Source organism: Ammospiza caudacuta, chromosome 5, assembly GCF_027887145.1.
Source record: "Ammospiza caudacuta isolate bAmmCau1 chromosome 5, bAmmCau1.pri, whole genome shotgun sequence".
NCBI classification, from domain to species: Eukaryota; Metazoa; Chordata; class Aves; order Passeriformes; family Passerellidae; genus Ammospiza; species Ammospiza caudacuta.
The window spans coordinates 48,226,093-48,253,884 of NC_080597.1; the positions used below are offsets into that span (position 1 = coordinate 48,226,093).

The 27,792-nt window shown below is 39.9% G+C and overlaps 1 protein-coding gene across 1 annotated transcript in view; it reads right to left on the reverse strand.

Annotated features, from left to right (window-relative positions):
* Positions 1 to 27,792, reverse strand: part of ANO6 (anoctamin 6) — a 71,290-nt gene that overhangs the window by 16,111 nt on the left and 27,387 nt on the right. Inside the window, exons 3-11 of the mRNA XM_058804690.1 lie at positions 18,926 to 19,054; positions 10,943 to 11,008; positions 9,095 to 9,373; positions 8,621 to 8,734; positions 6,653 to 6,768; positions 6,085 to 6,219; positions 4,701 to 4,806; positions 3,423 to 3,483; positions 497 to 642 (exon numbers count right to left, since the gene is read on the reverse strand). Coding sequence (XP_058660673.1) covers positions 497 to 642; positions 3,423 to 3,483; positions 4,701 to 4,806; positions 6,085 to 6,219; positions 6,653 to 6,768; positions 8,621 to 8,734; positions 9,095 to 9,373; positions 10,943 to 11,008; positions 18,926 to 19,054 — 1,152 coding nt within the window. The remainder of the gene's footprint in view (positions 1 to 496; positions 643 to 3,422; positions 3,484 to 4,700; positions 4,807 to 6,084; positions 6,220 to 6,652; positions 6,769 to 8,620; positions 8,735 to 9,094; positions 9,374 to 10,942; positions 11,009 to 18,925; positions 19,055 to 27,792) is intronic.

Below are 27,792 nucleotides of genomic sequence, written 5' to 3' on the forward strand. Positions count from 1 at the left end.
ATTTCATCCATATGCACTTAGCAACAATAGCTATTTATACATGTTTCAAACAGAAATATCTTCGGTTAAAAAACATTCCTGGCATAATATACAATAATGCATTGTTTCCCTTTATTCACCTTTTTTTTCCTGATGCATGTCTAGGTAAAGATAGCAAATGCTGTGTGATCTTGGCCTCTGGCAGCAACAATTTACGATTTCTTGGGGCATTTAATAAAGTAGACTTAGTCTTCTAAGCTGGGGATGATGCCTACTTCTGTTTACTTAAGACAGAGGAAACTCAGCAGTTCAATGTCCTCAAACAGGCAACTACTTTAAAGTGCTTTCAGTTAGATTTCAATTCCCTCTCCCTGCATCTGTACTTTATCAAGTCACTCTTTTCAGACCAGCTTACCAATTTGAGGCACTGCTGATTTATAAAGCTCCAGTCCTGAGTCACCATTTTCATGGTGTCTGCTCACAGCATGCCTACACCAGTTGTCAAAATATTCCTTACCTGAGTGATTTCATTCATCACTATGTGAGTGCAGCGAGCTTCGTATTCTGGGCGGACCTGCTCCTCTTGCTCCAAGTACTCAACTGTGTCCCATTCATACTCCAGCTCAGCCTGCCGTCGCTTCCAGAACTCCAAAAAAAAGGTAACTACCCAAAGGACAGACAAAATGAGCAATAACACATGAGTACTGGATACTGTTTGCCCCCTCTGGGCTATAACACATGGCTCAGTATTCCATACAGCTTTTCACAGACTGTTTTCCTGGACTGTGCTCCTGCAGCTGGAAGTGCTGAGGATCAGGTACACAGATGCCTAAGTAGTAATGGTTAAACATGAATGCAGCCAAACTCATGACCTTGTCCCAAGACACTACACAGGCAGATCTGGCAGCAGAGGCAATGACAAAGCCAGATGGGAAGGCTGGGAGGAGCTCAGGATGCTGGGTGTCAGTACCATGCTCCCTGGCACACACCTGGGTGCTTCATTCTTGAAGAGGGTGCAGTCTCAGATTAAATGAGTGGTGCGGCTCTGCAGCACTGTTTCCAGGAGTAGTACCCAATCACTGCACTTTCATTGCTCTCATTGTCTGGGAGTAATTAGCCCTACAATTTGGGGTTTTTTTCCTAGTTTGGCTCTTCATTCTGAATGATGAAACCTCAGCAGCATGCAGTTACAAGTCCGAACATTAAAGGTTATGTCTAAAATCAGGTGTGGTTGAAAAATCCCAAACGGAAACATTTAAAAGCCAGGAAACTCCATGGGCTGGGCTGTGAGATGACCTTGGCATCTGCAAATGCAAAACTCCAGAAAACCCTGCTCCCCTGATTCCTCAGGGGCCACTTTCACGAGGACTTCCCCACCCCTTCATGCTTGGAAGCAGCAAGGAACTGCAAGTGGAGGACCAGATTCTCATCTGCTTTCTCTTGCAGAGCAAGGACATTAGTTTTCCATAAAACTTTAATTGCTGCCCAGCCCAAATCACAGGAGTCTACAGGCTACACTGATTTGCTCCAGCTGCAAATTCAGCTGCTGCTGGAGAGCCCAGAAGTGCAGGGACTCCTTCTGTGATGATAGCCTCACATGCTAACCGTGACAGAAGGGCACATAACACAGGGACAGCTCTCCCCTATTAGCTGTGTTGTGTCTTTCAGAGCAGGAAAGGAGCTCCTGCTGGATTTGCCATTTCCCTTTTATTTTGAAGCAAGACTGTTTCAACAGTGGAAACACATGACATTTCAGAATCAGGAGATCAAAGCAGTCATTTCATGTCATTTTGAATGGTGTCCCCTTTTGTGTGCTCCCCAACACTACCCTTCAGGCTGGCCCAGGTATTCTGCCTCTGAAGCTGTGCCACCAAGGTCTGACAAGAAGTGCCTCCACTAGAGAACATTTCTGGGCTTAACTGACCTTCCTCAGGGAGGGAACCCAGGAATGGCAGCAAGCGAAGCAGAAGCTGCCTCTTGCTCATGACCTCTGCCAATCTAGTCTCACCAGCAAAGGGAGAATTGGCAGAGCATCAATGTATAAAAAGGGCTAACTTCTGAGGCCAAATTTCCTGGTGTTTTATAGTGCTTTAGGATTTTTGAAGGGAATACACACAAGAAAATATGCTCTTATTAAAGTGTATTGATGCTAATGATGCAATAATATATCTAAGATTCTAGTATTAATTTTAATTGTTTTGGACAAGGAGGTCTAAAAAAGTAATAGAGCAAGATGAAAATTACAGCTGGAATTACACCAGGACCATGGGTCATTTGGATGCAGTACAATTTTGGCTGAATTTCTGTAATATAATTCACTTCTTTATATAGTGGACTTAACAACAAGAATACTAATAGACCTTGCAGCCATCTCTATAACCATGAAGCTTAACTTTGTAATTATTGCTCCTGGAACCATTCTTCAAAACAGGAAGCACAATTTTAATTAAAAACCAAATTGCCGATAAATTAACTCTTGACATGATGGGAGAAGATTACATTAGTATCAAACTTCTAATAACTTTTAATTTAGTGAACTCCCTGCTGGTATTTTGACTTCAGCATATGTTTAGGAAAAAACTTCCTTTTAAAGTTATACATTTCATCTTACATTTCTTTAAAGGAAGAGTTATTTTGAAGCACTTTAGGTCATCATAGGGAAATAAAAATAAAATATGTTTTACAAAGAAAACAAATTTTGCATTCTTGTCAGCCTATATATGAATTCAAAATATTACATGAGATACATTCTCTATAGCACCTGGTATGCAGATGTAACATGGAACTTAACTTCCACAATTACTGGATAAGACATTGCAATAAAAGCCAATTAACAAAGCTGCTAATATGAATAAAATAATTTTTTCCTAGGGAAATAAACCTTGCCTAATCCCTTGAATATTAGCACTAAGTGTTTTCACCTGTGGGAAACATCCTGGTTTCATATATATTTTCTCTGCTAAAAGATAAATCTAGTGCTTATAACCTACTACACTTTTTACAATCAACTTCTTAACTAAAGACAGAAGGAAAAAATTCCTGGGAAGTATAACAAATGACTATTTTTCAATTGCATTGTGCAGTTACACAGCTGTTAATAGCACAAGCATCTCCATAAGTCTTTGGGAAAAAACCCAGCTCCTCTGACAGATATACTTAAGCATGTGGCTGGCTCCTGCTGGATGAACATGTAGCAGTATTGACCACCTCCCTCAGACTTTTCTTCAAGTCATCCAAACAGAAGAGATACTGACGACTAATTAAGACTACAATTTTTTGTTTGTTTGTGATGAGTTCCTGTGAATGTGCTTGTTTTCTATGGAACTACTTTCCAGTGAATTCCTAAGTGCTAGCAAATGAAGTCAGTGCAAATTTATCTTTGGCTGATGCTGGAGGCTTGGCCAAAATTAGACAACAAACCACAGTTGTTGAAACTGACTTACCCCATATTCCCATAAATACTGCAAACACCAGTGTTCCATAGCTATCAAATATACAGAGTTTCTGGAAAAGTGGAAAAGAAAAAAAAAAATCTTAAAATATAACTGACCATTTTTTATTCTTCTACACTAACCCAGAACAGAACCCAGAAGATGCTTACTGAAAATGTTGACTTTCAGTTTTTGTGTAGTTTCATAAACAACCCTTGTGGATAGTGTTTCCTCAATTTCTGTCCATGCACACCACTCTCCAGTAAATAAAGGAAATTAAATGCAAAGTTCAGAATTAAAAATAAAAGCCATATATGCATTATGAGTGATAGTAAAATGGAGTGCTATCAAACTTCCTTCCATTTGGTGCTTACTAAGAGGAAAAACAGTGCTTCTGGTCTGGGAACTCAGGATAGAATTATGGATTTTTAGTACAGCCACTAAGGCCATGGGCACATCTGGTTCTCATAAGCAGGATAACAAATAAGTTAGTAAAACCACACTGATGAAATACCTTTGTGGTCACTATCTCCCTTTTTTTTTCCATTACAGCTTTTTCCCTACAACCTTATTTCTTTTACTATGTAAGTGTGCGGATGCAGCACATTAAAGTTGGGCAAAATATTTTTGATGAATAGCTGAAAAATTGCAGTTTTGGGACTGAATCTACAGAGAGGAATGATGAAAGGCTAACATTAGCTTAGTGAGACAAGGTAATGGGGAAAGAAAGTGAGGCTCCTTTTGACAGGAATAAAGAGCAGGCAACAGGACATGGCTGAGTGACAGCTTCTGTCATAGCCAACACCAGCCTCCCCTTGTACCCATCTTCTCCTTGGCAACACAGATCAAATTCAAGGCATGGATCCAGATAACTTCTTCATGCTGGGAGGAGGCAGAAATTAGAAATGTCAAAACAAGCTTTAAATGTTTCCTTAGGAAAATTGATTCAGTTACTGGATCAAGGCTTTAACTGAATCTTTCCTTCCCTCAAAAAGAAGTACCCCCAAATGAAACCAATTTTCAATTGAAATAATTTTATTCTCCTATCAAATAGTGGTAACAATGTTAACTAAAAAAGATTAAATTTTTCATCTTAGATTGAGTTGCAGCAATTAATGTTGTTGTTGTTACTTTTTGAAGTTGAGTCACTGTATCAAAAGGAACAACTATTTGCACATTTTTAGCAGTTCTGCAGGATACTGATGGAGGACCAACATTGCTTTATATGTAGCTCTAGGGAAAGTGCAACTAAAGATCAAAATCATGTCTAGAAGCTGTAAATGGAGTTACCTTGGATGATTCACAAGTGATGGTGAGGTTCCAGTAGGTACATGCTCTATCACACTGAGGGCACATTATGATATTACCTCCTATGTTGGGGTCACATACTTCTTGGCTAAAAACAAAACTAGTCAGTCACTCACCAACACTAAATAATTCTTTAGTCCTTTTTCACACGTGAAGACAGTGCAATAATCTCAGGGAATTAGGGAATAATTTACCAGTAATCTCCACCAAAGAATTCCACCCCTTGCCCTGGCAACACATCCCCATTTCCATTCATAGTCCTCACCTCAAAAATGGATGACACATGAGGAAAATCATTTCCATCCCTTGTACATGGTGATAATTCTCAAAACTGCCTACACTAAAAATAAAACTCTTAAATAAAATTCTTAAAAGATCTAACTCTCTTCAGTAGGAAGCCCACAGTTGCTTGCTATTGTGGCAAGTCTAAAGGGAGAAGGAAGAGCAGCACTGCCCAGCAGAACAAGGAATAGCTGCAGAGCCCCAAGGGCTTCCTAGGCCCTGTGGTCTCCTAAACAGGATCAGACTGGAAATTGTGCAGAGGGGAGCTGCTGCAAGGATTCATGGGTTTACAGATGTATCTCCTGAGAGATGGCAAAAGAGCTGCCATCTCACACATGCTAACCCAGCATGGTGGAGGCCAAAGGTAATGTAATTACTTCCTACCTTACATCAGGGGGGTGAACACCAGGGAGGGAGCTGAGCTGCTTAAATGAATTATAATTCTGGCAAAAAGCGAAATGGGTAAAAATTGGGCACAGGAGTGGAGCTGTGGAATAGCCCTTCAGCATGGAATGTGAGCACCCTTCCAGGAGGGATCTACAACTGTATATCTGTAGGTCCTTTGACACAATGCCATCATTTTTTTTCCCTGGGTAATTTGGCCATGATTGAATTTTGTTGTGTTCTGATGAGAGGATCTGTGTCATGGCTATGCCTTGCATTCCAAGGTATCCTAAGCAGCTGAAGGCCCCTGTGCTGTTGCTCTTCCTATATTTTACCAAATTAGAGGAAAGAAACTTTTAACATCTTTGAGTATCCAGTGTAAGGATTACCACAGTGAAAATTATGTATTATGCCAATTCGTATTGACTTCTGATTGTCACTCTTTTCTTTGTGTTTCTACACCAGGTATGGTGAACCTCATGCAAAACAGAAATAAAATTATGAAATAGCAAACTCCCAGATGTCTATCACTGTAATGGTCCATGGATATCCATTATTTATCTAATATTTTATGCCTTTGCTTCAAATCCACCATGGCAGTTTTTCTTTGCTTCCTTTATTAAGCAATGTCTTGCAAGCCCTGTACTGTCCCCCTGTGTACAGGACTGACCAAAATTGTATGTGATATTAAACCAGGTACCTCCATGTGCAGTTGTCCCTTGTCAGGTATCCATAGAGAAAACAGCCAACTCCTACAACTGCAGCCACAGTCAGCATATTTGTGTAAAAGCCCAGCCAAGCAAAGTAGATGCCAATTTTCTCTCCATAATATTTCCTGTGGAGGAGAAAAGTGTTGGTTTTTGTTGTTTTTTTTTTTTTTTTTTTTCCTGAAATGCAAGTAAATTTGCATTTCTGTTTCAAATGGCTCTTCAATTCACACATTTTATGCCAACCCATATTGTCATAGTCCTCTGGTTTCAAGTTTGGGGTGGAATAGCATTGCATGCTTTTGTAAAAGGATAGAAATGGTGGGGGGGGAAAGGAAAAAGAGAAAAGATCATGGCTTGCAAAGAAAAATTTTAAGTGGTTGCCTTTTCATAAATCAGCTCATCATGAAACCAGTCTCAAATTATGCTCCTGTGCATGAGCTGATCTGGGTGTATGTATCTTCCCTCAGAACTGACCTGTGTCTCTGACTTCCCCAAAACCAGACCTATGATGTAGATTTCTCTTTCTCCCTGCATTAGTCGAGCACCAGTCACACCAACCTGATGAAATCCAGGGGCTGCAATTTAAAAATGTTTTTAGGATGAGCCCATTCTCTGTAGAGGAGATAGCGTTCACTTGGGCAGCTGGGATCAGTCGACAGGTGCCTAAAACTTGACTGCAAAACAGAACGAGCATGAGAAGACAGCACTAAAATCTAACCAGAGCTGCTCCTCTCTCATCTCTACAGATGACTTCTATGACACAAAGCTAGAGTCTGGAGTAGCTTTTAGACAGTCTTTCTGCAAGCTAGGAAAAGGAGCAGCAGCTCTGAGAGCACACCAGGATTCAGGATAGAAGATTGTCAGAAAGGCACTGAATGCTAAAGTAAATGCTGTACATATGTGAGCTGAAAATAACAGGGACTCATCATGAACTTAATCTAAGCACATGTCAGCATCTTGGCACTTAGGAATAGAAAATAAAAAAGGATCCATTCTAATTAGAGAACAGGACTGAACTAAAATGGATTTTAAGTAGCTTTAACATGCTACACATGCTTTCCTTCAATACTGTACTAGAGTACAGGCTGGAAAGACTGAGAGAAAAATCCAGGGCCTCTAGTATCTGCTTTAAATTTAAAAAAGAGTTCATATGGAGATAATCTTTGTATTTCTTAGTAGGCTATTAAAAAAGCTATTCCAATAAAACCTGATTTGTTTGAGATATTTTCCATTCTATATCTGTGATGCAACAACGTGAGAAATGTTTGTAGAAATTTATCTGCTACTTTTCATTTTCAGCATAGCTGTTATGTATAATTTCAACTGTATAAAAAGACAGTCATTAATTACTAGTCATACTGAGTCCAAATTTCCCGTGCTATGATAGAAATATCCTGCAAGGCAGGTTTTAAATCTTTAAAAGGAAACCTTAAAAATGGCTAGTCACAAATCTATTCTGTAAATCTGATTACTTACAAGAAACATGGTTTATCTTGATTCTGCCTTAAAAAATTCTGTGAAAACCTTGGAGGCCTCCTAAAGATTTAAGCCAAGTCCATGCGGCTGAAGCAGTTATCATTCCTGACCTCCCATGTTCTCAATGTCTCCTCGACAGAACACACCTTGGACACAGAATGGTGGCTCTGAGGGGGACAAGTTGGGATGTTGCAGTTATGCAATAGATAGAATACAGAAAATTAGCCCTCAGTCTTTGCTCACTTTGCATTCACAGCCTCAGATGGAGTTGTTTCTTTGTCAAATATTCTGAAATCTGATTTTTTTTCTCCTTGATTTTTTTTTAGTGCTATTGCTAGCCTCAGTATGCAAAACAATTTTCAGAATAACTTTCTTATTCAAATTATATAATTTAAAAAGCTTCAGAAGTGTAGCTGCAAAAGCTGGATTTTTTATTATTGCAAGGTGAAATTGAAAGCAGTGAAGCTTTTATCTGCAAGATTCTGACAACACCTGCGAGGCACTGGACTGGCTGGGCAGTGTCCTCCTGTAGAAACCTGAGTCTCATGCATGTCTGCTGCAATGTTTGGGAACCAAGGGACTGCTTCTCGCTGTGCAAGACTTTCACACATCCTAAAATGAGATTTGTAGTCTACATCTTTATTAACAATGTTGACAGAAATTCTAATATTGGAAAATTGCATACTAATGAAGCATTGATTTAGGACTGATAATGCAGTGTGTCATGGGAACTATCTCTCAGTCCAGGTACTTTACTGAAATACATCTCCCAGAAAATACAAGTCTAAGAATTCTCAAGTGAAATATATTGTTTTTCATTTATAGAAACACATTTTTAACCAAAAGTGCTTTGGAAGAAAATCTCTTTAGCAAAACCACATCCTGTTCTTCTATGTAGATATAATACCAGTCCAGGAGTAAGGCAATGAATAGTGCTTCTATTCTTTGATATACCTCGAGGATATATATATCTAGGTACAGTTCAGACCTCTAGATATAGTTCAGACCTCTATTTCAAAAGTGTATTTTAGTTACAAGCACCAGACTTACATCATGAAGGGGAAATGCTGCTTTGTAGATTCCAGTCTCCAGTAATTTGTTAATGCCAAACTTTTTCACATTATTTTTTGTTGCATATTCCACACGGGACAGGATAAAATGAACCTGAAATTAAAAAAAAAATAAAATTGTGTCCTTGCAACCTGAAAGAAATCATATACAGCTATACCTGTATCAGCATACAATCAAGTTAAGAAAGAGTAAGCAGTGTAGACAAAAATAATTGCACAGGGTGTACAAACCATTCAAATCCCTCATTAAAATTCAGGTGGAAGAGAAATAGGATAAATGTAACTAAAGTTTTCCTTCTGGATTGCCCAGGCTATGTAATAAATCACAGAGGACTGTTGCATCCCAAACATTTTTAATTTTTTAGGATGTTCCACTGAAGGTAATTACACTGATTAGATAAAAGGAATAGTTTCTTTTTTATGGGTAAATGCTAGAACTATTCTATTGACTTACAATTCGGCTTCTGGTTGCAGGATTGAAAAATGTGTCCTTGTCTTGGATGTAGAAGTTGGACAAATGTTCCTTTTGAAAAGGGGCAGTGAAAAACTCTTGCTCAGGTTTGATGATATTTTCGTCCACCCTGAAGAGTCTACTGAACCAGTTGAAAGCTGACTTTCGGGTTTTCAGGTCATTGTGTTGCAGGGGCAATTTGATGTGCATAACCTCGGCGTACGTGCACAGCACTTCCCAAGGTGCATGCACCTTCACAAAAATAAGTTTCTCATCCAAAACCTGAGATAAAAAAAAATATTGAAAATAAATATGTAAGCAAAGAACTTATCATTTTAACAATGCTTGAACTATCTAGAATTTTCTTTCTCTTTGCAGCTCATAGATGACCCACTCAAAGTTGCATTCATTGTCCATCCCAGCAAATATATCACTGGCTTCTGTAAAAATGCTGACATAAGGAAACATTCAGGCAAATGAAGGTATATAAAGGTATATAAAAAAGACAATTAAATCTTCCCTTAATGCTTAATGTTTACATCTCTGCAAAGTACTTTACAAAGCAACTTAAGTGTAACACTTTGCCCATACAGGGTCATTTGGACTTTTTTTACTTGTAGATTGACAGGGCAGGCATGGCAGGCAGGCAACTCCCCTGCAGCTCAGTTACAGCCCAGTGTGATGGGAGCAGGCTAGGCACTCATGGGTGCTCCTGTGCAACAAGAATTCCAAACCTCCTACAAAGAATGGGGAGAGGGAAAGGGAAATTAGATGGAACTGCTGAAAAAGACAGCATGGGGCACATTTGCTTCCAGGAGAATGGCCAGACCAGCAGGAATATGCAGTGGGAACCCTGACAGCCGCTCCTGCCTCCTGTCCACACGTGGCCTGTAGTCCTACGGCTGCCCTGCATTAGTGAGTGTCAGCCACATGAAATTTCCTTACATAGCCCATTGGCTCAGGGGCACTGGTCAGATATCTGATCCAGCCTGGGGAAATGTCCAGTTTCAAATGTTTTCCAGTCATAATCACAGCAGAACTATTGAAGCAACATATAAGTATCACACCAGGTCTGCAGCAGCCTTCCAGACAGCAAGCATTTACTTTTTTATGAATGTGAAGAACCAGACTGCATTCTTGGACATGCAACAGGAGCCCTCACAGCAGACAAATAAATACTGTGATGCCATAGATTCTGGGTAATTTGGGAGGAAGGGGCAAAGCACCCATCTCTGGAGCTCACTATAGACTACCAGACAACAAATTTAGACTGGAAGTGATTGTCCTGGAGAGGGAGACACAGCTGGAGCACTGCAGCCCTGCAGGGTAGGAAAAAGGAGAAGGCATTTGGAGGGGGCTATAATCCTCTCTGCCAGAGACAGCAGCCCTGCAGCTGGTGTGCATTACCTCAGTGCTCTGGAGCTGCCTGCAGGTGACATCACAGCCTTTCGAGAAGCAGGGTCACCCCTCTCCTCTGGCAGGGGCATTCTGCCCCAGACACACACTAGCCTCCCACCTGTACTACACAACCAGAGTATGGGAAGTACCTCTCTGCCGGGTATACACAGTAATTTTTATCTTGCAAGCTCTGAGCAAACATGGCCTATGTAATCTCCAAGTTTCATGATGTAATCTTCCAGCTTCCCTTCTTTTATTTTGCAGAGGAAGGAGCAGACATAAGTTTAAAAAGATTTTGCATCAGATCTCAAAGAAACTGCTAATGGAAGAAAGGTGGGCCTTTTTTTCTTGAGAGGAGAGAAATCTTACAGTGAATTACTATACCCAGTTTCCTTAATCCCACAGGGCAGCTCTGCTCTCAGAACAGCCATTCACACAGAGAACAGCACTCACCGACCTCGTCGCTTCTAGTTGCAAGCCATTGTTTATCAGGTTTGATTCATAGACTTGTCTCTTCCTCTGTTAAAAGATATTGAACACTGTAAAACATCTGTTCCAAATTTCACAAAAAATGTATGCATAGAAAAATGGAATTGCTTCCCAAAACCATCATTATGTTATCTCTATAACACTTGATAGCTACTGTGGTAATATGTACAGTCCTACCTACTAATTAACCTGGATCAGTTTTTTTGTCTGATATGCAATATAGTCCTCAAATGCAATTGTGTACAACTTATCCTCTCAGTTTCTGGTACATTTCAGAGGTGTAAGTATGACTCAGGTTTTGAGAATTTGTAAATCTACTCCTGAAATTTTGATCTCTTTCACCTTTAGTCACTAAGTGAACTACATTATTCTTCCTTTAGAAAGTCTTTATCTCAAATGCATTCCACCCCATTTTCCTTCCAGAAACCTGTAACTTTATGATTCTTTCACAGTAATCATATGTGTTCACACAGTGGTTCAAACTGTAATATCCCACTATATTTTAGTCCATGGGCTACATCCCCAAAGGAAGAAGCTGAGAGCTGTAGCCTGTAGCACTTGTAGAGTCAGTGGTGATATTCCAGGAGCCTTTAATGTCCCCAGAAGGACATAAGAAGTTTTTCTAAGCAAAAATCAAAATTGTGGATCATTTTAATTTTATTTCATAGTTACCATCACTTGGCAGATAGTTAATTGCAAAAAACCTGAAATGTCTTTCCAATCTTGAATCTGCTTCTCCATATAGATGACCTCCTCCCAAGAAACACAGAAACATCCCCTTTCCCCTCAAATAAAAAATGTGCAAATCCATATGGGATTTACAAGAAATTTTGAAACTCCATGTGAAGCAATCAAATTTAAAGCTATCTACACCAAATAAGTAGTTTCTCAATGATTTATTTGTTTATGTGAGTCAAGGGTAGCCAGCTCTCCCTGAACTACAGACTGCATGTCAAAATACCAGCCTGGGTAATGGGGGGCACCTGTAGGCAGCTGGGGCTCTTAAGTGAGCAGGTTGCTGGAAGAAGATGAATTTAATGTAAAGCTGAGAGCTTTATTCCTGTACCAGGTTAGACTAGGGCTGCAGTGAGGTTCTCAGAGTGACCTGGGCATACTACTTTCTTTCTCCCAGATTCCTTTCATGCCAATTTCTTTGTTGATTAATATGTGCTTAAAGGAATTGGCATCTCCCACTACAGGAACTTAAAGAAGAGGGTCCCAGTGCTTTTTGTCTTGTGGTTCTCTATAGCAATTCTAGCTGCCTTAACATCTGTGCACAGGATCCAGACCTGCTGCTACCATGAACAATCAGAGTCAATTAATGACCCTCTAGATAAAGTCTTGGCAATTTTGATAGGTAGGTAGAAAGTGGTCCTCAGGGCTAGACTCAAAGCTCACCCAGTCTAGGGGCAAAAAGATGCTTCAGCAAATGGGTAAAAGCCATTTCAGAAAACTTCTTCAGAAGTTCCACAGGAACAGGTCAGTTCTTGTACCCAAATAAGTTTCTGTACCCAAATAAGTTTCATCCAGTTCTTCAATATTTTAAGATGGTTATAAGTCCCCAAACAAGAAAATGCTATTTTTCCAAAACTCTAGCAAGTCTTGAAATTAATAATTATAGAACTGAATAACAATATGAACAGCCTACCCCATTTATAGCTCATCATTTCCCAGCTGCAGCAGCTGCATGAGAAAATGATCTCAATGGACTAATTTCGTATTTTGTGAAAAGTATTTTTCTTATCTGTTTTGGGTTTTCTGCCTTTTTGTTCCAGTGAATATCACCTTCTACTCGAGCTAGGCACAAGAAGAGCCAAATATTTCAATCTGTTATTTTTTTCTCTCATCAACACCTATCACTTTTCTCCTTATTTCTTGCTTTTTTCAGGACAAAACCACAAACCCAGACTTTGATAGCACCCTTCATTGAGGGATTTCTCCATGTCTCAGAAATTCACTTGGCTATTTGAGAGAGTATTATGCTGTTTATATTTTTTCTTATATATATATATGTATATATATATATATATTTATCTGTGTGTGTGTGTAATATAGACATTTATGATGTGTGCATCTAATTATCTTTGTTGTATTTAAAATCACAAATGTGAATGAGTGTTTTTCTTGCAGTAATACATTTTCTTGCATTTTCAAGATATTCACTATCTCTTTCATAGATAATAATGTTCTCCAGTCTCCTTTAAAGCTAAAGGTTTTCAGCCACCTTGGCTTCTAAGTAAACTATATAATTATTTCCTCTGCAATTTTTTGTTTTATCAAAACTCAACCCTCTTCCCAGTTCAGTAATATATGTAGTACACAACACAGGAGTTTGTCACTCTAGTAGTAACTCTTCTGCTATTTCATCCCACCACTTTGCTTCTTCCATATTCACGTGGTTGTTTTTAAAGTGAACACTACCCAGTCATGAAAGTATTTCAACCCAAGTTCTGCTTTGTTCCAGCAAATCAAATAGGCACAGGGCTAAATACCTGTTTGATTTTCTTTCTAAAGAGCATGAAAATACATGTAGAGCAATTCTCATTTGTAGAAGTCTAATACTATTTTTAAAAAACTTTTAATCAGATTCCTTTAATAATTGATTATGGCAATAAGTTCCCAAAATTAAATTTGCCCTCAAAATCTTAGATGAATGTTGACAATATTAAGGTTTCTAATAATGCATAAATTCAAATAGTGAGAAAAAAAGCCTCTGGGAGCCTTTGCTAATTAGGGGCTGTGCTATTTTATATAAATGATTGAATTATGTGTATAATGATCTATGGAGGAGCTAGACTTTTACCCAGAGGAGTCTATAGTGGTTTTGCATTGACTGGGGAATACAATATATAGATATAACAGTTTATTAGGCTGGAAGGTGGAGACCATCCAAAGTTTACTTTAGTATTTGGCATTTTGCTCAGCTACCTGCAAGGCTAAGTTGCAATAATAAAGTAATCATGGCAATGCTGCTGATTCAAATCTGACACAGGTTTTGATGATTGAATGGCTAGTCAATAGACTAAGACACCTAGGATGCATAATCATACACAGTCTTAAGAAAACAAAAGCAGAATGTAGCTAAATGCCAAGTATTACAGGCATGTGGAAGGATCAGCTTTTGTGATCCTTGTGAACCACGGTGTTTTCAATTTCTGGTGATTGTCTTGCCAAGCTGAGGAGATTAACAAGATTGTGGGTCTGGAAATTGGTAGCAGACCAGTGGCGTCTTTCCCCCTGTGCTTTGTAAATGGTAGGGAAGACTTGCTTTGATTGCAGCGACAGAACACCAACTCATATCTTTGCTAAGTTTCTTTTGTGCAATGTGGAAAGTTCCCTATCACAATATCCATGTGGGCTCAGGGAAAAAATCCTAAATAAAAAAGAGAGCTTGAATAGCCTCCTCTGCCTCATCTGACAGACAACAGATAAATCACAGTCAATAAGAGAAAGTACATGGGGCCCAAAGCCTCCCCTATGAAAAACAGCTGAAGGAAGTGAAGAGGATCATTGTAACAATATTAGCTGCCTCACAGTTTCTTTGATGGTGTTTGGAAGCTTTCCTCAAAGTCCCAGCTGTCAGCATCAGAAAACTAATTGACTGAGCAGCTCTGCTCTGTAAGCTTCTTTCCCTTATGTTTGAAGACAATCATAAAAATTAGAAGCAGGGCATGCTATAGAGAATAAGAACCCAAAGAACTCCAAATACATATTTTCTGATATACCCTTTGATTTTAAGCCAGCTCATGTTTTTTTGCAACCTGATCCATGACCACACAGAACTGGTGATACTGCAGTCCAGCCCTGCCCTCAACAACAGCTTCCAGGCACACTGTTTGGAACGAGACATTTCTCTTACAAATGAATGTAGTAACTGTAGAGTAACTCCCTCCTTCTATCTGTCTTCATATTTTTTTGCCATCCTTCCTTCAAAAGTAGTAAAATTTGGGTTTGTGGTTGCCTCAGGAGCAGAGGTTTTATTTCGGTGAGTTTCTGCTTCAAACCAAGCCATCCAGCTGAGATGAAGGCAGGTGTGACCGCCCTCCTCCCAGTGCCAAAGGTCCCTTCCATACTTATCAGACTTCCTGAGTAGGTTGACTGAGCACACCACAGGCATGCAGAGCCTGTCATTCTCTACTGCTTCACATCGCTGCATAAAATGGCACAGAGACACCCTTTTACTGTAAACCCGAGTGCTGTTCTCTCACTGCAGGTATGACACATGCTAAGCAGCGGGATAAGTATAATTCTTGTTTGAAAAGTTACCCAAGCTTATTTTTGGTCATGTTTTTTCTTTTTGTGGTTTTATTGTTGTTGGTTATCTGAACTAGACAAGTATAGAGGCAGGAACTGTTTGCTTATGAGAACAAAATTCTCCAGCTCTGATGAATTTGTCAGAAACACTGTACTTAAAAACCCAAACAAGATGTGTGCAATATTCTCCATGAGTGATAGTTTCATTCAATTTGGAAAAGAAAAAAACAATCCATCTATTTCTGAGAAGCACAGATTCCTCCATGGCTGGAAATGAAGGTTTTGCCCACATTCCGATTTAAATTACTGACAGTCTTTCTGTTTATTTCTGTTGGGGGGGAATAGATGGACTAAAATGACATTCTGCATTGATTTATCTTGAATTTACCTTTCTGGCCCTGATCCTTTGACTTTCAACAGTGAGCTCCTTGAGGATCTCAACAGATGAAACTGGTATTTGGGAGCATTCCTGAAGAGACTGGCAATATTTAAATTCTATTCTGATGGTAAGCTATCCTGACAAATAGGCTACATAAATTGTAGATTTAAAAGATGTGCTTTGGGCACGAATTTCAATTGCTTTCAAGGTAAAGTTTCTGGAATCTTCTCCTGGCAATCTCATTTTTGCTAGTGCTTGCAAAATTAATTGTATACCAACTTTAAAAAGTTTGGAGTTTGAATTGAGTTGCATATTTGAAACTTACTGACTATCTTTTGGATCTATAAATTATGTTAGACACTTCCCTGAGGCTGTCATTTCATTAGTTTGACTTTGCCTACCCAAAACCAGATTTCAGAAACAGATGAAAATAACAGAAGCCCTGTGGATCTCCAAGAGCTTCAGAATCCCATATATTTTTTTCCTTCTATCAAATCACACCCATGTTTTATTTCCTGCTGTCCTCCGAGCTATTTCCCCAAGAATATTGCTTACTACTATAAATTAATGCTGGACCTTTCCATTACATTCATGCAATTATTCAGAAAAAGAGCAGAAGCCATTCAAATCCAATACAATGATACTCCCAGGATCTGAGTCTTCTCTTGCTGCAGAAGAACACGTGGATCTGTGCCCTGTTTCTCTGAATCTGGTCAATTGGATACCTAGGTTCTGGCCTGATTTTCAAATCCTTCTGTCTAAATTCAGTAAGAATTTGGGGACTTCTCAACATTCATAATGTATCATAAAAAAACACCCAATGCAGCACACAAAACATTTCCCTTCAGAAATCTACAGGTGTCCACTGATAATTTGAATTCTGAAGTGACTTCCACATCATTCAGTTGGGTGGAGTGCTGTGTGTGTCAGATTTTTTCCCAGTGACAAATCTCTAGATTTCAGAGACCTGTAACATTGCACACAACCAGTGCAAAACTTGCTCCTGACTCCAGTGACTTGAGGATGTCACCCTACAAGAACAGACTTCACTGAATCTTCCATATTTCGGTAATCTGGACTTTCCAAATTCTGTGCACAATAAAGCTCTATAAAACTGTCAGGGAAGTCAAAGAAAGTAGCATGGGCAAGGAACCTATTCATGCTTAAAGCACCCTGAATTACACAAGATACTACTTATAAAATTTGGCGTTTTCAGTTCATCATTGATCAGACAGTGATGTATGCAGCATTTAAAACTGATTGTACATGGCAATGCTCCTTATTTTGGTTCCATTTCATCACAAGGGTGGAAGCAATTTTTCTCAGAAAAATTACAACCAAATCAACAACAATGTCAGTAAAGACAAGCTATAAAGTAGGTTTTATGCCAACATTGATGAAATCTGAGTGTATCTTGGGCAGCACCAACCCCACATTATTCTGGGAACTGTGATAGGCCAAATGTTAATTTCCTTCCTGGAATTCTAAGAATGTAAAGCTGCACCATAAATATAATCTTAATTTCAATCTCAGATATAAGTTATATGTGCACAGTTCCCCTGTTGCTTCAGCTTCTACTTATGCATGGAAATACTAGTTTTGGCTTCCTTCTGACACATCCCAGTCACCCCAGGCTCGTGTGTCACCCTCCTGGCTGTACTTCTGTCCATACAGGTTTTGTTGGCCACTTTGTTGTCAGGCTGCACAGCTGGCTCTTGTTCAGCTTGCTCTCCACAAAAACCACTGGGGCCTCTTCCACAGAACTGCTCTCCAGCCACTCAGCGTTCCCCTTATCTGGCCACTTGTCTGATATGGTCTTGTCCTCACATGTGTTGCATGTGGGTAGATTGCTTCCTCTTCCTCAGCACCACAGAGCCAACCTGGCTGCAGATATTTGTGGAGCTAAGACCTTGGAAAGTAAAATTTTTATGCAAGCACCTACCCACAATCTCCTGGTCTAACTATTAATGGTTTCATTCTGGCTAATGTCTTAACATTAATGCTGCACTGAAAATACTACTCCACTGCTCACATTTAATTTCCATCACTACTTAGAAAAGATGCTCATTATATTTTTAATATATTTGGGCAATGGCCAAGCATTACAAACATAAATGTAAAATGCTAATTGATAAAAACAATTCTTTCCAAAGGGGCAGCTTTTTTGTCTAATTACCCCCTTCAATTAATTTATATTGCTGATCCTGTGATCATGTGTAATACAACACCCACCCACGTCAGGACTCCCTCAAACCCTACTAACGACATTCCTTATGGCTGTCCTCCTAATGCCAACAACAACACTGTGTAATGAGTATCAACCAGCTTAGCTACAGGCCTTCTTACTCCTACTCTTCTGTTTCCTAACTGCAAATTATTATTTGTATACGAGCTGCTTTCAGTGATATCTTTGTCCCTGCCTGTCTCTACCAGAGGCTGCTGCTGGGACATGGACTATTACTAAATCAGAGGAGGATGTGGGTGGGTGGGGGAGTGCAGATGCCAAGGGAACAATCTCATGGATGCTTACTTCTCAGGCAGTTCAGTGGCATAGCTGAGCTCATTTTTGTGACCCTGTGTGCCATAAAGAATGTAGTCCTCTGATGGAACTGATGAAATTATTAAAGAATAATTCTTACTCTATTATTGTGCTTCATTGCTAAGGAGCTATGGAGCTGTGGATGCTAAGGAGCATCAAGAAGTCACTGGCTTGAGTCAGAAACTTTGCAAGGTCTCTAGCAAGGGTGAAGCTGCTGAAGGGCCAAGGGAAAGAATTATCTAGATTTATTAAGAAAAATTCTGGCGGCAGATGTGCAGTTATTTCCCTTGAACAATTAAGCTATGTTATCAGAAGTCAGCAGAATGACAGCAGCTGTGTTTATAACTGTGATCTGGAGCAACTGGTCATCTCCCTCCTTTGCGTTCCTCTGAATACTCTGATTTTATTACCAAAGTCCATTAGGGGCCTAATTGAATCACTGTAGGTACAGAAAATTTTCCCAGTGTGAAGATCTTGGTGTCCAACTCTAACCTGACACGGGCATTTTCCTGCTCACATCTTCCGAAGGGGGGCCTCCCATCCAGGAGGGTGCTCTGAGGTCCCAAGCACACATTGGCAGACAGGATGTGCAGTGCTCTGCCCACCCTCACAGCAATCTCGCACCTCGAGCCCTGTTCTCTGCTCATTTGATGGGCTTCAGCCTCCCAGCTCCCAAGAGTACTCTGAGGATAAGGCAAAGCAATTGCTGTTCCGGGTGAGGGCACTGTTCTTTCTGCCCACAGCTCTAACACCCAGTATATGAAAAATAACTCACCTTTTGCTTTTTACGATCACTCCTCCTATGAGTCATTTTCTTACTTTCATCTTCATACACCAAAACAAAGTCAATTCTTCGCTGCCCATCTTTGAAGAACAAGGAGTCAGGCTTGTCATCAAAATCCACCTGAAGGGCAGGTGCCATAGGTTAATATGAAGATCTTTGCTCACTAGTTCCTTACTTGCTTCCCTTTACACAGTATTTCACTGAACATAGAAATTCAACATAAATCAGCCTTGTGTAACAGGAAGCCCAAAATAGCAAAATTGCACAGAGTAAAATGAAGAAAAATAAATTATCCAGAGGAATTTGTCAGGTCTCTGCATGACATCAAACCAACAGAACCTTGACCTAACTTACTTCTTTAAAAATGGTACATTATATTTTCATAATGAGAGAAGCACTGGGAAGCAGCACCAGTACCAAATAATGCATCTGTCTAGTAATTTGTACACCATCATGGACATAACATTAGAAAGTTTGTCTAGAAAATTGTTGTTGCCTGATGGGAGTCTCAGAATTAGTGCATTACCATCTGTTCCCTTACCTGAACAAATGTAAGCATCTCTGCAATTACTAAAAAAAAAAAGCAAAAAAAAAACCAAAAAAAAAAAACCAAAAAACCCCACCAAAAAAAAACCAAAAAAAAAAAAAAGCAGTTGTTCCATGCATGCTTACTTAAACCCACCACTGCCAAGAGAACAAAGAACATGGTCAGAGCAGAGATGAGATCTCCAAACAGACACATATTATGTGGATTTATTTCTCATTTTATCTGCAACAACTCAGCAAGCAAAAACACATTGTTGTGTGCCACACATCCACCATGTTATAACAGATGCCAAAATCAAAAGTTTTAATATATCCATAAGCCATTATCTAGTCCCTGGAGGAAAGCAGGATAGATTGTCATATCCACTAATAACATCTTAATGTGTTATTTCATGCGTGAAATGATACAGACACTTTGGTGACAGGGAAACCTGAACGCTTGAATAATGATTCTGTAGTTTCTTAGAGTACTCTGGGGCAATATCACACATTACCACCCCCCTCCTTTCAGGTAATGTACAGCTGTAATGTTATCCAAGTCATGCTATGTAATGTGCACCAGCCTCTCAGGTACTTGGCCAAATCTGTCCATGGTGTAAACGGAGGTGGTGCCACTGGAGCTGATCCCAAAAGCCTGAAGTGGGACTCAGCATGGCATCAGAGACAGGAACATCTTCAAAGCTGGGAAGGCTCCCACTCAGAACTGCAGAGGAGCCTTGGCCTCCAGCCGACTGGGCATGGAGGGTTGGCCAAGCTGGGATCAGGTCAGGAAAAATGACACAGAATAATCTCTTGCATTTGCTGTGCATGTAGCAATGATTCCCAGATGTCCCATCCCTGGAATTCCCCTGTCAGTTCAGACCAAATTTCGTGAGACATGCAAAGTCAGGTTTTGGAGGTCTAGGATGTCTGGTCCACAAAAAGACCACAGATATGTGGTTATGGTGCCAGAAACCCCATCAGTGCAGCCTGAAATGGCTGTTCTTCAACTGTGAAGAACCAAGAAGAATGTCAGTCTTCAGTCAGGAGCACCCAAGTTCCAGAGAGCATATAGCGTTTTAGGAACCACGTGTCAGTTTTTCCAAAACAAATTTTCTCATGTTTTTTTGCAAAACCTCTCCGTGTAGATTATATTGTAACAGTTTATTGGCTGAACCAAAACAGGCAACCAAGATATGTCCTCCTGCAATTATGACGAAATTTCCATATTTTAAATAAACTTGGGGTAGTTTAAACTCACAGTTTTTTTATGTTGCATGTGCAAAGGCTAGGACCTGCTGCAAACAGGTCCTGTTGACTTAGTTGCTTCAAAAGTCTGAGCAGATTTTTTAATAGAACAGTTTTCTTTGAATGCCACCTGTGTGCTGGGATTTGTGACAAACCTGACAGCAAGCAGCTGCTGACACACATACACATATGGCCAGTGTACACACATTCTGCATGTTAGTTTCACAGCCTGGGATAGGATTTAGAGACTACCTAGGCAGTCGCCAAATCAACATACAATCACATACTGTGGAAAAAGTTTTAGGAAAAAAAAGGCATTCAATTTCCAGATGACATCACCCAACCACAATGACACCAAGTTTCTCTATCAGCCAAAGCAAGTTACAAGTGTGAATTTCTAAATTCCGGAGAGATGAAGTTGGCATAGTCCTATCAAGAAATCAGAATTGGCCATGACAAGCTTTCCTCCTGCTGAGGACTAGTCACAGGTGTAAAACACACCTTTGCTGCTATAATTGCCTCTCGGGATCTTTTGGACCCCAAGATTGTTAAAAGTCTCTTTTCCCAGCCCGAGCGCTTGAAGAATGAGTCAGAGCCCTTCAATTCTCGGTCTCAAGGCTGTTTATTGCATCTTATCTATAAAAAATTTTCTCCTGCCCTGCCAAGATCCCTCCAGCAGGACAGTTCCAGGCACACTGCCTGCCCCTAGGGCAGAGTTATGTCTTTATACTAAAAACTACGTCTACAATGTTTACAATTACTTTCCAATACCTATCACCTATGTTAGATAGTGAGCTTCTACTCTAAACCAATCTGTAAGTGCCAACATCACAGCAGAAGATGGAGGCCAAGAAGAAGAAGGAGAAAGGCTGGACAAGCCCATCTTACCTCCTGAACCCCCATTCCAGAAAACTCAAAATCTACTTTTCCACCCCGTGATAACTTCACTGTTATTCTACCTAAACTGTTGTGGCTTGCTGACCTTCATACAAGGATGGTAATTTGCTCCATGGGTCATAACCAAAACCACAGGTATTTTGGGCTCTGTGCCAGGGCTTCTGAGCCCCCTGCAGGGGTCTTGGCCATTCTGGACAGCCAGAAGGATGTTCTGGGTTCCCACAATTTCCAATCTCATTTAAAACATAGCCACGATGATTTCACGTTGACAAGATTCGCTGTTAGGAGGAAAGCACCAAAACCAGCCAACAGCCCCTGTTGGGACACAGCCTGGGAGGTGCCTGAGCAGCGGGCACAGAGCCCAGCCTGGGAGCTGCTGCTCTTCCCTGGGACCCCAGCAGGCTGTGGCACATCACGAGCTATGATGGCTCCATGTTGCAATGTGGAAACACAGGGCCCAGATCCCGTGAAAATGAGTAACAGGGGGAAGGGTTGCCACTGCATAATGAACAAGGTCTTTTAACTGGGCTTTTTCCTCTTTGGAATCTTAGAAACATCATTATAATAACTTCTGTTTAAAGACACGCAGTCTAGTTGTGAAAGTCAAGCACTCAAAAACATAAAAGTAGTAATAGTTGTAACTTTTCTTTCCACTGCAGCTTTTAGCACATTTTCTGATATAACCTGTCCTCAGGATAAAGAAAGACATGGAAAAGAGTAAACATCAAATCAAGTTTTGATAGAGGAAGATTTGATGGTAATTTGTGTTTGCATAATTTCACTGAGTAGTTTTCCTTTAAATGTAGTCTTTTCTAAGGTTAAAAAAGCAGTGATAACTGGATTATCAATAATAATTTATCATATTAAAAACCATATATACAATAGTTATAAAAAACAATTCATAAAATAAAATCTGCCTGTTAGCCAGCATTCTGACTGATAAATTTACTTACATAAGTGTTGACATTCACATGTATAACTGTTATTGTGTGCATACACCTTTATCTCTCTCTTTCACACACTATGCACATATAAATTGAATATAGCTGAAATATTATTAAATATTGGACTGCATGAATTCAGATACACAGAAGTTTATACTTATGGAGCTAACTTCTTATATGTAATCTCCATTGCTTTTAATCACAAGGACATTGTTCAGTTGGCCTTTCCATGGACACTTTATATATCAATAAAATAATAAAGAATTGACTCATGAAGCCTGAATACTTAAGAGATCAAGATTTAGACCTATAAAAATAGATTGTTATGTAGCTCATAATAAATTAAATATTGCTCAATTAAAATTAAGAAGTAAAATGTAAAAGAGAAAGTAATAGCCAAGTTTCCAACAGCCACATTAACTTACATATGTGGTGTATTTTGTAATCCCTACTGGATAGTTGGTAATGAAAAATCATATATTATTCAACATAACTACCCAGGGGAAAACAGGACTGGAAACCAAAAAGATGTAGTGTACTTTGAAGTTAGCATTTCCTTTGAGACAATGTTTGTTTTGTTTTTTTTTAATATGTAATATTATTTGACAGTTTTACAAATGTTACTATCATACCAAGGCACACAAGCTTGTGTGCATAGACAAATTAATGGGGCTGAAATTTCAACACATAGTTTTTTAAAGTATCAGTAGCAAATTACAGCCCCAAATAACCAACAGGCCCATTGGCACCTCTTCTAAAACACAGGACTATTTACTGCACTATTTAATTTTTTAGCCTTGGCATAAAGGCATTTTTAAGTACCGATGGAGGCAATCAGTTGTGCACTCTAATGTTTTAATAATACTCTAATGGACAGCAGGTTAATACTGATTAACACCACTAATAAAAAAATATATATCTATGTAGCTGTGAAATACTAATTATACTTAGCACACAATCTGCAGCCTTTAATAACTGTCCAAGAGCTGCACAACCAACTGCTGCCTACCAGGGAACTATCAGCTGCTTTTTAACAGAGGGAATCTGAAGGAGAGAAGGACCTGGTCATGAATAAAGTTTTTTGTAACACTGAGGTTACACTTTTGTGGGTTAGTCTAGAGGCAGCATGGCCCCGTCCATGTGGCTGTACCTCTGTGTTTAAGTTTGGAGCAGGTCAGATCAGAGCATCACAGGCTCTTCACTCCAGAGAATGAGACCGGAGGAGCCTGTGGCAACCAAAAGTGCAGAAATGTGTGCAAAGCAGACACCACCTCCTCAGCACCAAATGCTTCTCCACAGCCCCACTGCTGGGGCCTCAGTGCCAGCAATGCACACCAGGTGGTGGGTGTGGGATCCTGCTGCAGCTGGGACGCGCTGCACTGCTGCAGCCACACTGAACGTGCTGGTCATAAGCAGTGCCATGCCATCAGTGCCAGAAGTGCCCTGCCATGCACTCCCCTTCCCTTCCACACCTTATCCTCCTGCTCCCTGAGTGTGCTCCCCTGTGGCCACCTTGGCAGAGGAATAAGGAGCTTCCTGCCCTCTGATAATCCAGCACAAGCCATCACCAGCCAGCAGCACCAGCTCTCCCAGACCCGGGACACAGCAGCACTTGGGAAAGGGCAAGTGGGACAGGCAGACAAGCTTGCCCCAGCACAGAAGGCTGAGGGAGCAGTTTTGGCTTCAAAAGCCCACCCCATGGCAGGTCCCCTCAGCCCCTTGACTCAGAGTTCATCAGGAGGGAGATTTCTGCATGCCCTCCTCACTGTAACCAGGCTGGCAGGTGTCTAAGGGAGCTGCGGTGTGTCACTCAGAGCTGCTCCTGTAGCCATGGCTACACACGATGCCTGCAGCACATTACAGGAGAATGTGCAGGCAAGAGAGCTCCTTTCAGCAGCAGCTGTGTTCCAGAGAGGAAAAATGGCTGCACTTCCAAGAAACCTGCCTCACTTTTCCAGGCTTCTTTAGACATGATATAGTTAAATATTCAGTGGGGATAATGGTGGGATGGGCAGCACAGAGACAAGCATGAAGAAAAATATGTGCACAGGAATTGCAGCTATTTATTGTTTACTATACCCTGAACAAGCACAGTATTGTAAGCTGGATTTTTTAAATAACAAGAGATTCTGCAGGAATGATTTAGCTAACTGGAAAGATGGTATAAGTGCTTTATTTTGCCCGCAAGAGCCTTTGGTGTGACTGTCAATAGCGCCAAATGTAATCATTACTGGAGGGATAAACTGCTTGTCTACAACCTCACATAATATTCAGATATGCTTCAAAATAGCATCCTGCAGCATGCCAGTGAATAAATCAGTACTGGGAAAGAGGAGAGCAGAGCAGAGCCTGTGTAACATTGCCTCTGCTGATAGGCACCTGTAAAAAATCCTCCCACAGGCTCAGAGACAGGCACATGGGGGATCTGCAGGCTGCACTTCAGTTGTGGGTTTCATGAAGGGGAAAATTTCAGAGTGACTAATTAGGAGCACAGTTATTTCTCTCTGTCTGCTTCAGGAAACTTGAAAACAAGTAAATAAAAAGAAAACAATCTATATTACCGGGGTGTCAGGAAACATAATTATTTATAAATGACTTTGAGATCATCTGAAGAAAATGTTACAGAAGTACAAAGTTCTTCTTACTGTCACAGCCATATAAAAAGATTTTTATTGCTTTAGGTTCTGAGCAACCTATAGAGACAACTTTCTACATTAAGACCAACACAAGCATTTATTTCTGGATTATATTGATATATATAATATATGAGATAGTACTGGAAGATGTAAGTTTATTTGCATATTGCATAATAATGTTGGTCTGTCTCTGGAGGACCATAAAACTGCTGTGCCTTTAACATTTTCCTTTATTATTCATATTTTTTAATAACAGAGGACTGTTTTTATTCTCTTTTTAGCAATAATGTGAATATTAGCAAGCACTTCATCAGAAGAAGGTTTTTTTTCCTTTTCCTCAACACTCGAAGGAATTTCAGCTATGTAACAAATTGAAATAAACTGAAACTAAAGAGAAGTAGCAAAAATATGGGGTGTCACTACAGTCATGCATTTCTGTCAGCAGAAAGCAGCTGGTAACTGGCCAGGCATTGGGATGCCTCGTCCTCTGAGCTAAGTTTGGACCAGACACCCACTTGACTTCCTGTCTGAGCGTCAGGTTGCTGCTGCTGCAGGAGGAATTCCAGTCACTCCTGATTAGAGAGAGACCAAATGGCCTTGCTTTTAAAGAAAATGAAGAAAGTGCTCACTGAGAACCTGCTTTTCAGCAACTCCCATCATCCATGGAATGCAAGAGCTGGGAAATTCACTCTTTTGAGCTTCCCAGAAGCCTTCTTGCAAAAGAAATTGTATGTGAGGGGCAGCAGTAATAGAAAGTTTGAAGAAGTTAACCCTGCAGATATTCACTCTCAAATTATTGTTACATGCCAACTCAAATTATCTACCTACAAAGCAGATAAGCTGCAAAATGAAACACTTCAAGGAAAAGCCTTGAATTAATGAATTAATGTGCAGTTTTGTCTTCCTTGTATGTGTTGTTTATGATATATTATTAAATTGTAGCATCACATACCATATTTCTGTGCTCCCTGTAGTAGCTATGAAATACTCCTTATTATTGTTTTCATTTAATGTCTGGTAGGTTTTTTTTGGTTGTTTCTTTTTGTTTGTTTGTTGGTTTTTGTTTGTTTGGGGGGTTTTTTTTGCTTGTTTGTTTTTTTGGCTACACCTCATTTAAATAGCTCAAATGCTTAAAATAAGGATTTCCTTCTGACTATGCTTTTGGTATTCTCCTCATAGAATCTCAATGTTTTGCAAATGTTGTGAAAATTTTACAAGATCCTCCAGGACAGAAAGCAACAGTATAACTCTCATTTTAATGGTCATAAGGCATCTAAACATCAACACCAAAACCTGTTCACTGTCTCCTAAGTTTGGAGCTACAGCTTTATACAGCAGGACAGTGACGTCTTTCCAGAGAGCTCAGCAATTGTCTCTCTTCAAAGAGCAATACACTCAATTCCAGGTCCACGTGTCACTCTTCTGCAAATGCAAACAGGGCCATGATGTTCTCCTTTGGCACTCAGGAAAAAGAAAATCTGGCTGCAACTCTATAAGTCTTGCACAAAAATCCTTTAGCAGGGATTACTCAATTATCTAGGACTGAACTCAGTTTTTCTAGTGGTAAGAGCCTTTCATTCCTTTGATGCAATTTCCTGCCACATTTAAAGCTTTATAAAGTACCACAAACAATATCCTCACAGATTTTTGGCTTTTTGGAGATAATTGTCCTATTCATGTGCCAAATGAGGCAGGGATCCTGTGGCAAACTTAGCTTATGATCCTGTAATTAGAGAAAGCAGCATAAGAAGAACAGAACTGTTTCTATTAACCAATAATTTACTTAGTTTTGGCTCCTCAGAAGAACTTGCAGAATCAAATCAAGTTTCCAGAATACTTCTGGCTGCAACACATGATCTAAGTTTAGACAAAAGGCACAGTACTTCCCTTCTATTCAACTGTTTCAGATCAGGCTTCCTCTTCAGCCTCTGTTTCTAGCTACAATTAACTAGAAACAATATGCAATAATGCATTTAGCAGAGGTTCAGCAGCTGTCAATTATATCTTTCTGTCTCCTCCAACACACTGAAACTATCTAGATCAACAAGGAGGACTTGACCCAGAAGGAGCAGTGCAGAAATGCTGCTAAAACTGAGAAGAAACTACAATTGCTGGTAAATATGAGTTACCAAAAATAAAAATCAATGTTGACCATCAATTTTCAGTAGAAATAAAAATAAATTCTACCAAGACTGTTCAGAGGAGACTGTTCTAACCACAAGGTACACGACATTCCAGCTGTTTTGATGCTATTTCACTTAATAAAAATACATTAAAAAATCAATGAACCACAAGGAGACTCCAAGAAGGATTTTTATAACATCAAAGTCTAGGCCCTCATTTGGGAAATGGAAGCTCTTGATTGCACCTCATGCTTCAACAATGTTTAAACAGCTTCAAATGAACATGTTGCTGCAAAACACAGGGTGAGGGGAGATGAGGATGTCTACCTCCCAGAAGGAAATTCATTTCCAAAGTTACTTTGGATATTGGCTTTTTATGAGATCTGAGGCAGGGGTTCTTGTGCTAGAGTCAGCAGCCTGCTAGCTGCAGAAAATCTTAGGTGAGCTGGCAACCTGGAACTTTGGACAAAGGCAATGGACACTTC